This window comes from Eumetopias jubatus, unplaced genomic scaffold, assembly GCF_037043125.1.
Source record: "Eumetopias jubatus isolate StellerSeaLion01/CBP00866 unplaced genomic scaffold, mEumJub1_p1.0 scaffold_12, whole genome shotgun sequence".
Classification (NCBI taxonomy): Eukaryota; Metazoa; Chordata; class Mammalia; order Carnivora; family Otariidae; genus Eumetopias; species Eumetopias jubatus.
Genome location: NW_028274818.1, coordinates 15,982,333 through 15,996,842, shown reverse-complemented (window position 1 = coordinate 15,996,842; position 14,510 = coordinate 15,982,333). Strand labels below are relative to the sequence as shown.

The 14,510-nt window shown below is 41.9% G+C and overlaps 1 protein-coding gene across 1 annotated transcript in view; it reads right to left on the bottom strand.

The window, feature by feature from the left end:
• Window positions 1–14,510, bottom strand: part of USH2A (usherin) — a 716,035-nt gene that overhangs the window by 30,553 nt on the left and 670,972 nt on the right. Inside the window, exons 62-63 of the mRNA XM_028104725.2 lie at window positions 12,327–13,843; window positions 9,255–9,576 (exon numbers count right to left, since the gene is read on the bottom strand). Coding sequence (XP_027960526.2) covers window positions 9,255–9,576; window positions 12,327–13,843 — 1,839 coding nt within the window. The remainder of the gene's footprint in view (window positions 1–9,254; window positions 9,577–12,326; window positions 13,844–14,510) is intronic.

Sequence of the window (14,510 nt, the reverse complement as noted above, 5' to 3'; positions counted from 1 at the left end):
CCCAGATTACATTCTGAGTCAGTTTATCTTTGCAGGGTTAGGATTCATGCCCCTGATGGGGGTGACTTGAGGAAGCTGTGGTTCAGCAGAACAATTACTGGACTTGGGTCTGAGTTCTGATTCTGCCACTTCTTAGGTAACTTGCACAGTCATTCAGGCTTCTGATTCTATAGAGGGAAATAATAATACCTATCGCACAGGGCTATACTGAGATTTGTGTGCAAGAACGTTTCTATAAGTTTCCAAAGAATGGGTTGGCGGATAAATACGTTCATAAGTATCTTATCGAGATTTTGAAAGCTCCAGAGCTATATATAAATGCAATTTGGAGCAACCATGGGGTGAGTTTAAGGACACAGCTTTGGAACCTGAATCTCAGGTTCAAAGTCAATTTCTTCCACTTACCAACTTAACATCCTGGGGCATGTTAACAATCATGCAGGGCATCAGATTTCTAAATGTTACTATTAGTAATAGCCCTTATCTCAAATGGTTGTTATGAGTTAATACATGTAAAGCTCTTAACATAGCACATAGCGAGCATGAAAAAATAATAATGATTATTATATTTTTCGTGTGAAAAGTTAGGAGAGAGTGACTTGACAGCTTGAAAGAGAAAGTGGGACTAAGTAGCAATTCTGTACTCACTTCTGGGTTCCATGTAGCTGTGATGCAGCAACCATAGATTTGAAGATCCTTCACAGCATTTCAAGTTTAGGCCACATCTCTGTGTATCTTTCTCCAGGTACTTCTCTGCTCTCAAATTTTGAGGGTTAGAGCAAATGTATGCCTGACTTTTGAGAAATGTTGTTCCTACATCAACATTTGTATATTGGATGGCATTGTCTACTTTGCTTTATTGTTAATGAAACTTTCTTAAATGCATCCCAAAGTCTAAATGAAAGGAAACGCTGGAGCAATTCACTGGATTCTTCAGAGAAAAGAGTTTTATTTCCAGTTCCCATTACAAACATGACATTGGCATCAAGGAGAGAACTGCACAGTTTCCAAGATGTTTTTAGGCATCTTAGTAATGATCATATCTACCAGCAGATAGATAAATCAATTCACAAGAGAGAGTCTCAACCAACTTCTTTAAGATTTCAGTTGAATGCATGTGATTTACTTAAGCGCCTTAACGTTTTTTGTTTCCACCTGCAGATTTGATTGTTTCATGTAGACCAAGATATTTATTTAGAATTTAATGGAAATATAACATCAGTCTAAGTACTTACGTGCAATCCTCCTTAAGCCTTCAGATTTACTTAGTGTTTTATCAGTAATCATGGAGTGATTGCCAGGTGATCTTCTAGCCTGGAAAGGATTCTTCGTCACATATTGAGTGAAAAGCAGCACCAATCTGAGGTATGGGGGATATGCTAGGTGTGCTCCCTTTGCCTCCAGATCCATTCTCTGCCCTGCTCTGTGTACTGGGAAGTGACTCTGCAGACTGCCTAGGGATCTTCTCCTCCCTCTGGCTTCTTTCCAGTTGGATTTGATCAAAGGAAGGAGAGATCAGTTTTTTAATGTCTCCTAATCCCTCTCTTTGGCACCCCAGTTTGGCAAGACTGCATTCTTTCTCTATGGGGACAGCCCCTCCTCACTGGCTGTAGCATTTCCTGGGTTCCAGGAGCAGATTCTTCCCCTTTAGGCCTAGAAGGTAATAGCTTCTGGCTATTGCTGGTCCCTGGGTACTTTAACCTCCCTTGTTGATTCTCTTAATGCTGCCCATACCTCCATAAATAGCCTTTTCATTTAATTCTCTTCAAATGCCCCTTTGAGTATGCCATCTGTTTCCTGCTGAGATCCTGACACCGGGGAGAACATTTCCAAACCTTACACAGGCCCCAATAACAATGGGTGGGCTGAGATTGGCATTGGATCATAAGCATGGAGAGATTGGAAATAATTTTGTGAGACTGAAGAAATAGAGGAATAGTGCCTTCTCATGTCTGCATGGAATGATTTCAGTCAAGTACCACCTGTGCGGCTCAAGCCCATCTGGCCAGAGAGTGGAATGAGAGGGGTCATGAGAGTCTGGTGCAGAAATCATGCTGTCCTTGAAGATAAGGCATCCTCTGTTCCTCTCTGTTTTTCTGCTGCACCATCACTTGGATCTTTCAAATATCTTTCTTCATAGCCTATACTACCATCCTTATATGTTTATGGATATATTATTAATGGGTGTGCTTATCTTATCAACTAAACTTTAAGCCCCTGCGGAATAGAGTTTTTAGTTTCCTGCCCCAATCCTAGTAACGAGGCATACACTTCGAACATGGTGGGCGTTTAATAATAAGTTTTATGTATTTAAGTACTAGGATAAAGGGAAATAAGTAAAATATGTCTCATCCTTTCCTGGATATTTTGCTAGGACCAGATCAGGTAATTTGGGGGAACCTTGATTTCCATGGTTAACTCACTGAAACAGGAGCTGTTGGTGAAGAGCCACGAGGGCAGGTTGGAATTACATATTATCTACCTTCAGTTGGAGAAAATTTGGTTACATTTAATATTTTATGTCCAGCAAACAAGCTTCCAACACAAAGATAGGAGGATCAATATTGGCTTCGGTGAAATATAAATTTGGGTTGCATCAGCGTGAGGGTGAGAACCAAGGCATCTTCAGAGGAATGACTTGTATCAAAGGCAAAGAGTGCCAACAATTGCAGCTTAACAATGAATCCTAAGGGATGCCATGAGAGAGAAAAAGAATGAAGAGAGGGGCACACATGTGAACTAGAGCATGCTCCTGGGTGTGCTCACACACACACATAGGTAGAAATGATCTCCTATTGGAACAAGAAAACAAAAACAAAAACAAAAAAAGACACGGTTCCTGATCCGGTGGCAGAATTCTGATTTCTATTCATGGAAGTGTCGTGATGGCCTTTGGTCTAAGCTGTAGCACTTTGGCTCTAAAGTTTTAGAACAAATGCACTGTTTGAGACAGACAACATCAATAAATCATTTAATACCTTGAGCTGTGGGAGCTGGGGGTGGGAGCAGCTTAGTTCTTGTGGGAGAGACTAACCAAACAAAAGCTTCCATGCTGGTCAGAAATACATTAGTGAGATTAATACCTAATTAAATGCAAGTCCAAAACCAAACAGAAAACATGCTCAATACGTTTTCTCTAAAAGTGGCATAGAAAATGCTTAGGAATGGGATGAGATAAAGGTGATAGCAACAGAAAACAAGCCATCTGAATCGAGTAGCTAGTCACAGAAGTGTAGACTCAGAGTTGGAAGGAATCCTAGTCATGGGTATGTGGGCAAGGTAGTTTTGTCCCGAGAAGAGAAATGGCAAGGACAAAGAAGACTGGCCCCCCTGATTGAAGGGGCATCACACCTTCAGAACCAATTGTGCTCTTGGTTAGAGAGTTTTACAGTCTAGCATTTTATTAGTGACTCACGATAGAGACGTAAGAATTTTCTTAACCTGGCTCTTTTCTGTCTTGGAAGAAAGTACCTCCTTTTTTTAATATAGTAGGGGCTGAGGGTAGAGGGGGGAGGTGCGCCTGCTTGTAGCAGCATCCAGCTAGACATGCAAGATCTCTCAGTTCTTTTAACACGCCCATTTTTTTTTTTTTTTTGAAAGTGAGGCTATGAGAGATTAAGTGCCTTGGACAACCTGTATGATTTTTCACTCAGTTTCATCTGCTGGCTGCGAGTATCTAAGGAGAAAGAGCCTAGGAATTGGGACTTTTCACAGTAGCATGGTGGTGTGTGTCATGTGCTGGGGCAGCGCTTGTTTCTGGCTGAACGTGTTTCCCACGGATTCATAAAGCCTTGGCTGTAGGACGGGGGTCCTGTGACCAGGCCTATTTGATCAAAGTCCTTCATTCTCTTGGTTACAGGACTATAAGGTGTTAGGCTGTTCGTGAGAGTCCGGCTCTTGGTTGACTTATGAATACTGAGAGAGAGAAGTCCTCTTTCCACTCTGAGGTGGGAGGGTAAGAATAATAATAGCTATCATAATTGCACTGGGTGAGTAGTGCCTATGTGTGAGGTGTTGGCCTAAGCATATTTACGTATCAACTCATTCAATCTCAAAGCAAGCCCCATCAAGAGAAGCTAAAGTTTGATTAGAATTTTTTAAAGTGTATGGTTGTAGATCACCCCCATGGAGGCTCCTAGAATTTAGAACTCAGGGGAGCCTCCATCTAAACACGGGGGGAATCCACTGGGAGAGGTTAATTTGCTCAAGGATCCAGATATAGTGAGAGAAGGACTCGAAGCTGCTGTCCTTTCTCCTTCTCCCTTCCGGCTCGTCACCCGCAGTGTGGGGGTTGCACAGAGAAGGTCCCAGCAGCTCCTCCTGCTGTCTTCACACAGATGTTTTTGGCAGGAACAGTGAGGGTCCATCCCCTTGTCCGTCTCCTTCTCAGCCCTTCCTTCCATCCTCTTTGGCATACATTTTCAGACAGAACTGTTTGGAGCCAGGGTCGGTGTGTTAGAAAGCAGTGGGCTGCCATCCTGTGTGGCTTCCCACAGCACCAGCCCTAAGATCAGTCCCATATGTAATGAGTCGTAGGGTTTCCTCTGAGGCTGACCTGTCACTTCTCAGTCACCCAGTGACAAGGCACTGGAAGCCTTCCGGCCTTCAGAGATCGTGTGAGCTTGGGTGCTTATTGCAAAAACCTGTCAAAGTGGGGGAATTTTTCAGGAAAACTAATTAAGTCACTGACAGTGTGATTCGGTGAAAGGGGGAGCCATGGCAGGCCCTAGCAAATCCATGGTGAGTCATTGCCTTAAGCGAGAGTATGAATATGAATGCACAATTACTGGGAGCAGCTCATCAGCTCCAGTTCTCTCCCTGCAGGTAAAAACTGAAGCTGCTCATGGAGTAGACTCACACCGAGGCCCCTCTCCAAAGCCTGTGCAGAGACCGTTGTCTTAATTTGCTTGCTGAACAATGAATAACTTCCCCACAAAGAATTTGGAGGTTTATACTATATAGATGAGTACAGCCTGAATGTGAAAGTGTTGAAGATAGGAATGAGTACTGTCTGTGAAAAGTATCACATTGGATTTTGTAAATATTCTGTCGAACAGGAAGCCTGTAATCTCCATGTAAGGAAAAGGTCTGTGCACCGAAGAATTTCGTTTAGTGAAGATGCATCTCACTTATGTATGAATCACTCATTGACAGCGTTTTTGAGAATTAGGTTTTGGTAAACTAAGTTGTTTTTGAAATTCACTGAGAATGCTTGTTCTCTAATGAGACTCTGCATCATGTGGTTCTGCAGAGACACCCCATCCATCTTATGAAATATATAAAGGCACTTCCAAATTTCTATAATTTCTATTTCATATCTTACTGTTCTTATTAAAGCTGATCCTTCAGAATCTCTGGAAGCTGTGTCGAAATGAATCAAATTGGAAAAATCCCATTTTTAGTGGTGGTGAATGTTATAACTCTTACTACCAAAGGCCAGGTCTCCCAAGTGAGAAACAAAACAAAATAAAACGCCAACAGAAAACAAACAAAATCCATGAGGAAGAGTAAAAGACATTATTTGATTAACTGAGACAGAAACTTTGCAGATAATATATTCTGCTCCCCCCCACCCCTTCCAGCTTCATGCCAAAACAATAGGACTCTTGTTTAGGGAAGTCATGGAGAGACCAAGGTAAATAGGTTGGTCATCAATTATCATCATGGAAATTAGGCACTTGTGGGGAGCTAACTTCACTTATTTAGGCAATCGGTTTATGATGGTTTAGGACTGTGATTCTCAGCCCTGGCTGCACATTAGAATCACCTGGGGACCTTTTGAAACGCACTGATCCCTGGACCTATCCCAGAATCAGAACTACAGGGGGATGGGACCAGGGCATGGGGAGCGTGGTTAAAGTTCCCCAGGTGATTCTCATGTGCAGCCAGGGCTGAGAGCCACTGAATTAGGGAAATCACCACTTGAAAATCTGGCTTACGTAGCATAGCAACAATGCGGGGGGAAAAAGAAAGGGTTGTGGACCATCAAAACAGCTTATTAAAAATACAGATTGCTGGGAATCCCCATCCTCAACCCTTGGAATCTGCACTTTGAACATGCTTTTTTGGGTAATGCCTTGTTACTAGAAACACAAGGAGCCAGTATGTTTAAGGTGTTCAATAGTGAGGTATTACTGAAAACTTAGAAGGTGCCTATAATTTAACAAGGCTTTTGCCACCTTCAAACATGACAGTGACCAAGCTGGTTCTGTGAACTGTTGTGAGCTAAGTGACACTTGGCAGTACCTCATCCTCCAAGGTCTCCAGAGGGAGGGATTGCCCTTTCTTTCAGTAAGAATCCCTTTCTCCACCTAGTTCCTGTCCCTTCTGTTCATTGGAACGCATCCACTCAATACTCTTTTCTCCCAGAGCTCTACCACGCCCAGAGCTCCATCTGTCAAGTGATGGGTGAATGTACACTAGGAAGTGCTGCCTTGGTTTTCCCACATAATACATTTTTGTCAGCTGCTTTCAATGACTTAACTCCAAAACAGAAATGGGTACAATGGTATAGGGTCATGCAGGAGTGTGGCAGACAGCAGTATCTGACACCCTCAGGGCACACCATGTGGAAGACCACCTACCCAATTACAGATCATCACCACCCTTTTGATTAATAGGTCCAAACCTCTGGGCAGTTTCTCAGTTCTTTGGTTTTATTCCCAGAAATATAAATTACCTCAAAAATACAATCCTCTGCATAAGGGTCAAATCACTGACAGATGTTGGGTGAATCAATGCCTCTAGGACAACGAAGGTATTTTGTGAAAGACAACTTGCAGATGAAGTAACCCTCAGACAGGTTTGAGAGCAATGCAAATTCATCTCAATGGCAAAATATTCTTTTGTAAAAGGGAAATCAATTCTTTTCGTACGTTACGTACTAAATGGCTTCTGTAACCTTAGTCAGTGTCTATGTAGATTCAGCAGTTACACAGGCTAAATAAATCTAATATTTTAATTCATTTATTTCAGCATTTAGTCTAAACTTCTCAAAATATTTCCTGTAAGAACTGGGTTTTGGGCAGATAGGCTAGATTTTACCCTCCTGCTTCTTATGTTGTAACAAGGTGGGATTAGCTAGTAAGTGCAACTTTGAGATCAGTTTGTTAGGGAACCCCATTAAATACTTCCATTGGGTGGAATGAGTATGGAGGAGAAGCATGACCCAGAGCTGACAGAGTTACAAAAGAAACTCTCCTCTGAATTGTGGGTCCCTTGGTTCCTGCTTGTCCTTAGCTCCCAGTAAGAAATCCCACTAGAGCTAAGACATACGCATGAGGTTTACCATTCTTTAAAAAACTGGCATAAGACTTCAATGGATCATCTCGCCAATTATTGAACCCAATGGCATAACATAATGCCAAAGAAGCTATAATCACTGGTTTGCTTTCAGTATCTATGCGCCATTTAGTGTCATCTAATTAGAAGCCAAAGATTTCTTGCTGATTCCACTTAGCGCTGTCACAAAGGTGTGCTTTTATTCATAAGGGAGAACAGATAATTGAGAATAGAAGAGTCTTTGACAATCTGACACTTTTTTAGTAAAGATATAGAGAAAAGAACAAAAGGGTGGCCGGCTACATAGATTCTGGTTGTTTCTGATACTATTTTGTTTCCAACTGTGGTATCAATAGGCATTTTGTTCCTTTATGATATAAACCACAATCCTTTCCCTAAACCCTTGGGGCCTGATGTGTTTTTAAATAATTTTGTTTTTTTTTTTAAGATTTTGAAAAGGTAATGAAATACATATACTGTATATTTTGTAATATCCTCAGAATGATCTGGTAATAAAACATGACATTTCTGTAGCAAAACATATAAATATTCACATTAGATGGGATAAATAAATGCTATAAATAGTTTCAAGTTTGTTCAGATTGTATTTTGCTGCCAAATGAGTTGTGCCAAACCTAGAAAAAACTTTTAGATTTGGAAATGGAAACAAGGGATTATGGATACATATCTGTGTATTTCTCCAAACCATCCAAGAATCTCTTTATATTTGCAATTTTTACTAACTTCCTTAGGTAATTTGTCTCAGACATTATTGGCCCAAAATATACTCTTCTCACACTTAAAACGTTACCTCTAGTCACCGTACTCATTGATTTGCCCAACATATTTCTGGTGACTTAGTGATTTTATTATTTCTGGTTATGGTAAGCTTTTCAGGGTTCAGTTTCCTCTTTTAGAAAATTGTGCTTGACATTGTGCCTGGCACTTAGTGCTTGCATCAGTCAGCAAGCTTCTGACTGCAAGCAAGAGAAACTGGCTCTGACTTATGCAAAAGGGAGTTTATTGGGAGTACGTGGAATTAAGAGAATAGTTGAAGAACCATGCCTAGAAATAGCAGGGATAAGAAAAGCTTTTGGACTGAGGTTAGGGGTATTTTATCAGGAACTCTCACCTCCGCCTTTTTAAAATTCTGTCACCGTCCTGAAGACCAAGCCCCAGGTGAATCTGAGGGGCTGAACATGGCTCCTGTGCCCACCACTTGGTTAGGAGATAATCCTACACATTCACTGATTGACATTCCCCCCAGACCTGAGCAAGGGGTGGGGGAATCATACCCTCCCAACCCCCCATCCCCTACCAGAAATGGAGTTGCTATCACAAGAAAAATAAAAAAAACACTCTGAGAGCGAAACAAAGTGAACCTAACAGAAGTCCTCTAAAGATTTCAAAATATTTTCAGAATATTTTTCTTAATTCATGGCATTTTAGGCATATGCAAAGTCCTATTTTTTTAGACTGCTCTCATACAAAACTAGCTTCACCCCCATGCACAGGTTCCTTGTTTTCCTGTAGACCTTTCTCAACACTCCATATCTTTCTTGGCACAGGGGGTGAAGGTACTTGCCACTGGGTTTTATTCTATCGCAGTACAATTAAGGAGTGATTTTCAAAGTGATTTTTTAACAAGGAGTGTTTCCTGCCAAGGCAACACTGAGAGAAGCTTAATGGTAGAAATCACTTCATTAATAAGGAATGCAAATACTTCACCTGAAATTTACATAGGAATAACAAGCATATATCACATGGGTCGAGAACAAAGAAAATGAAGAAGGCAAATGAATATTGTCTTTCCTCCTTCATTTACTGCTTAAAAAATTTTAAAGGATATTACTAAATTCCTTAAGCCCCATGTTTCTTTAAGTGGCTTTTCAAATTGCAAGGGATTTTTACAGGCAGGTGCTGATGGGTGCCCACCATCTCAGCGTGAATTGTTGATAATACACATTTCTCACCTGATACTCATATTCTGTGAAAGGCGATAGTTCGAAATCCGTAAAAGAGCTTGAGCTTCCATTATAGGTTAACACTGGATTTGATTTTCCAGGCCGCGTTGCTATTTGTCTTCTGTATAACTCATAATATAAAACTTTTCCATTTGGCTGAAGTGGTCCCATCCACGAAAGGGCAACTGTGGGCTGGAATCCCCCGGGAGCCATCCGTACCTCTAGATGGGGTGGGGGCTGCATCAGAGGTGCAACCTCAGGGGTCTGTAGGGATGTCCAGTCACTTGATGCACATCCCAGCATGGTGCAGGCTTGAACTCGTACTTCATACCTTCAGGATACAAGGCAGAAATGACCCATAATTGGCAAAACAGATTTTCATGGAAAGAATATTTACAAGACTGTTTTCCAGATAAAAAGAGACTATCTGCTGAAAAGAAAAAGACAAATCAGTTTACATTTATTCTTATCTATAGCTAATCCTTTTAAAGAACAACAAAGTCCTCTTTTTATAAAAATTTGAGAACATGTTAAATCCTCCTGGCTTCCCAAACTAAAACAAAACTTCTCAACTGTCTGGAAAGGGTGGGAACAATTCTTCCCTAAACAGGAATATAACTTTCAAGGTTGTCTCCAACATAAAAAATTCTGGTACTCTGCAGAATTACTTAATACAACGATGAAGAATGCAGATCTTAGGGGGTATGAACCAGTTTTCCGTAGCCCTGGGCTCTTTCTACCTCTGCAGCCAGAGCTAAATGATTCCCCAGGAATGTTTCCAGGTCACGAAGGAACATCATGGAGTTAAGGTCTCAATGGTAATAAATCCCCTCACCTGATACCTGACATCTTAAAACAGCCTCTCTTACACCACACAAAGACCTTTTGGGGCCAAAGTTAACCCAGCTACATGCTAGATTATCAATCATGGAGACACCTTATCACCACCCAGTTAAACTCAACCAATCAATTATGTTTTGCCTCATAGTTGGTCTCCTGCCACCTGGAAAGGTCTATTTACATAGCTGGCACTTTCCCTTTCCAACAAGAAGGGGCTTTTGTTAGTATTAAGTGCCTAGGGCTGCACCTAAGTGCTTTTTCCCCCTCTGTTCCCATGCCCCACTGATTTTATGACATCCCTGATTTTCCCTCCAGCTGCAGCCACTTTTCTTTATATCTCTATTTCTTTTGGTTCCAGCACTTTCCTCTTCTCTTTTGTGCTTCCCCTCCTCCTATCGCTGCTTTCTGTTCTCTTCCTTGCTTTCTTTCTATTTCCCCTGTCCTCTTCTTTGTCCCCCTTCCCCTTCTTGATTACAATTCTTTCTTCTTTCCTGCCATCTTTCATTCCCCTTTCCTGCTCCTCCTTCTTCTCTGCTCCTCCCTTGCTTATCTCCACTGTGTTGGGACTACTGGTTTATGGGAGGGGCGTCCATCCGTCCGGGTGTTATGGCAGGTCTGACTCCTAGCCAATTCTGCGCATTTCAATTTGCCACACACGGATTATTTGTTTTCTGGATTATCTGTGGTAGTTTTAAAATTCTGGTTCATATACCTTTTGCTACTTGGAGTATTCCCATGCTCCTTCTTCTTCCTGACCCACTCCAGGTACCCCCAGGAGGGCACACTAATTTGCAGTATTCAATTAGCATTAAGCTGCTAGAAAAACCCCAAACTACGTGAACCTCAATTTCATATAGAAATGGTATGTTGTTTTAAGTCATGAATGTCACTTACATCTTCAATGAGAATGGAGAGCGAAGAGACATCTCTTGTCGCCTTAAATGTCACTGTCAGGCTTATCAGATGATCAAACTCCCCCCACCCCCAGCCTGTGAAAAGTGCTTCTTTCACACCTGGAAACCTTTTTCTTTAGAAATCTTTTTGGCTGAGAGTTTCAAAGGGGAGCAAGTTGATACGATTTTTCAAACTTGCAGGCACCAGTCAGGTAAAGAGGAAGCATAAAAGGTACAGCTCTGCAGCTAACCTGGGTCTTTTTTATGCCCCAAATCAGAGTAAGATAAAAGGCAACTCAAACACTATGTGGATTAGCCATGAAAGATACCTGCGGAAGTTTTAATTACTGTTTAATATTTAATGCAACCTTAAATAATTGTCATGAGTAGATGCATAAGACCATGGATGTTTCATTTAAACAGCACTATATATCAGAGATAATTATAGGAGGGATCTAATCTACACATCAGTAGATTACAATAATAGCTGAATTTTACCAGTGGTGGTTGGAAATCAACACTCTTTCAGCCCTTAATTTTTTTAAGTGGTTCTGTTCATTTTACTAAATTTTAAGCATAAAATGTCTTTTATTACTCTTCTCGCTGGGGATGTAAGTTACTTAAAATGTGATGGGGAAAAATGCCAAGTAATTCTTCAAGCTATAGGAAAAGGGCCAGTGGTAAGATTCCTTCATATGGAGAGCAGCACACATCCATGCACGTCAGAGAGCCCCGAGGGGACCACTGAGAAACAGGAGGTTGCAAACTGGCACCATCCTGGGAAGTCATTGGATCAGAGCTGGGGAGATCCTAAGGGGTTGGGGAAATAGAGTCCAGTGAGTCTCATTATCCCTGGAAGACGTGCTGAATTCAGGAAGAAGGCTCTCCCCAAAACAAAATTTGGGTCAGTCCAACTCTGGCTAGTAAGAGCTCTCATTGGTACTTTTTTCATCTTTAAAATAATACCTAATTTTATCCACTGCCTGGATTAGATAATACCATCCGGGTTCCCCCAACTGTCCAGGGGCCTGGATGTTTTCTGGAGGGACTAGACTCGGGGAAGGGGCCCATCTCTGTGACTTGTTCCAGATATTGTGGTGAATTGCAAACGTTTCTGAAAAACTGACTCTCAAGATGTCACCTGCAGGAATTTTGCTCTCTAGAAGTTACACAAGCAAGTTTTGACCGGATGAGGGCGTGTTTAGCCTACTGTCAATGGTGAAGTGGTTGGGGGTTGGGGATTATCACCCATCTTGCTTTTAGAGTTTTCATTTGAACTGACGGAGGGCTCTCATGCTATAGAAAGGTCAGTGGCTTACTCTTAGCAAATCTGGAGTTGGCTACTTACCTGTGAAATGGCTTCAGCTGGTCTACTATGAATGACCGTGTGTCAAAAGAACTATGAGTTGTATCGATGTGTATGATTTTTGTTTCTTTTTCAAACAGCCCTCGGATAAAGAGGGTATAATTGACAATATCGCCATTTGTCCTCACTGGAGCATCCCAGTTCACTAAAATCTGTTGCGGACCCTTGGCCTTTAATTTTGGAGGTTCTATCCCTGAAGGTGCTGAGGGGCTGGTTCTGTCTTTGATGAGTGGACTCAAAATACCCCCTTGGCTGTTGTTGGCAGTCACTGTGTAGCCGTACTCCACACCTGGGGTGAGAGTAAAATCATGATAGCGAGTTTCCAGGCCTGTATAGACAATGGTTCCATCCCGTCTGAGTTCATAACTTCTGATCTGGCCGTTTGGTTTTCTGGGAGGTTTCCAGGTGATTTCTATAGATTCTGAGCCTGTGACTTGCAGTTTTGGAGGGTCCATGTTCTGCGGTGGGGCCTCCATGGTCCAGGCAGATTTGGATGCACTAGTTGTACAACCTCCATTTGTGCAGGCTTCCAGGGAGAAATTATACTGAGTATAAGGTTGTAGGTCAGAAACCAGCAGGGACAGGCTCTGCCCAGCAAGGTACTCCTTACCGTCCAATCTAAGCAAATATTTAGTGATCTTTCCGTTTTGAATCAATGGTGGTGCCCACGATACATTTATTTGAGTTGAGTTGATGGTCCAGAGAGCTGGAGGGCTGACTCCTGCTGGAGCAGCCTCAGGAGTGGTAAAACTGGTGGTTTTGCTGGTGGAGCAGCCTCCATCTGAGCAGGCTATGACTGCATAACTGTACGTGGAAAATGGAAGCAGGTCTTCATCAGTATAATTGAAAGTCACAGCATCAAAGCTGAAAGGATAGAGCACTCCGTTCCTTTGAAGTTTATATGACTGGATAATACCATTAGACTGTTCTGGCGGGATCCAGGAAATCAGCAGTTTTGGAGGATTCATAGATACACAGGCTACCTCAGGTGGAGAGAGACCTTCCGGAGGTGCCTGCATTGTCCTTACTATGTTCCAAGAGCTACAGGTGTGGCCTGCTGAATTCCAAGTGTGGATTTTGTACCCACACTGCGTCCAAGGCTGCAAATCAGTGTCATTATACATAAATGTGTTCCTTTCAGTATTATATTCTGTGAAAACAATTTTCTCATCGGCCTGGATTGTCTGATTTCCCCAAGCTTTTCCCTCGAAGCACCTGCGAATCACATCATAGCGAATTATCTTTCCGTGTGGGTGGAGAGGCTCAGACCAGCTCAGCTCAATGCTGGTGGACCCTACAGACTGGATCGCAGGAGCCAGCTGAGAGTGGGGAGGGGCTTCATCTGTCCACAGAGGCTGGGGCTCTGAGTGTGCACAGCCCACCTTGGTGCAGGCCTCCAGGGTCAGCGTGTAGAGAGTGAAAGGGACCAGGCGTCGGAAGAGAAACTGCCGATTCAAGCCAGTGTACTCCAGGATACCCTCACTGAAGATGTTGTAGGTCTGTAGGAAGAGAAGAAGAGGGAAAACAAGGTGTAACATATGACTTCTTGGTGTAGCTATTTCATTCCTTTTAACCTCTCCCCCCCATTCCTCATCTTGATGGTCCTAATCCAGATGAAGCATTCTGATATTAATTTTGGGAATGTGATATTTTCTAGTTAATGTAAAGTCCACAAAAAGAAGAACACTGGTTTCCTTTGCCTTTTTTTTTTTTTCTTTTTAAGGTTGGATATCATATAAGCATGTATCTAAATGCTAAGGACTATTGTAGCTGATTCTTTGACTTAACAAGTCAAATAGGTTTCCTCCTTTTTTATTTTTTTAAAAATAAGGAACAGTATTCAAATCCCCTGTTTTGTAGATGATGAGCACTTTGGATCTCATTCTGAGTCGGGTAAGTAGGGCCTATCTACATTGTTTGTCTCTTGCAGCATTTATTGGAAAATGGAGTTATAATGCTTAACCATTTGTACCAGGGTGCCAGAGCTGAAAATGTCTGTGTATCCATGTGTGGGCACACATACATAGACATATATTCATATATGTATTATACATATATACACAAATATAGATACAAACTTTGATGATTAGAAGATGGAAAAAACCACACTGTTTTCTCTTGCATGCCATGGGAGAATTGATTGCTCCTTTGGAGCAAAGTATTCTT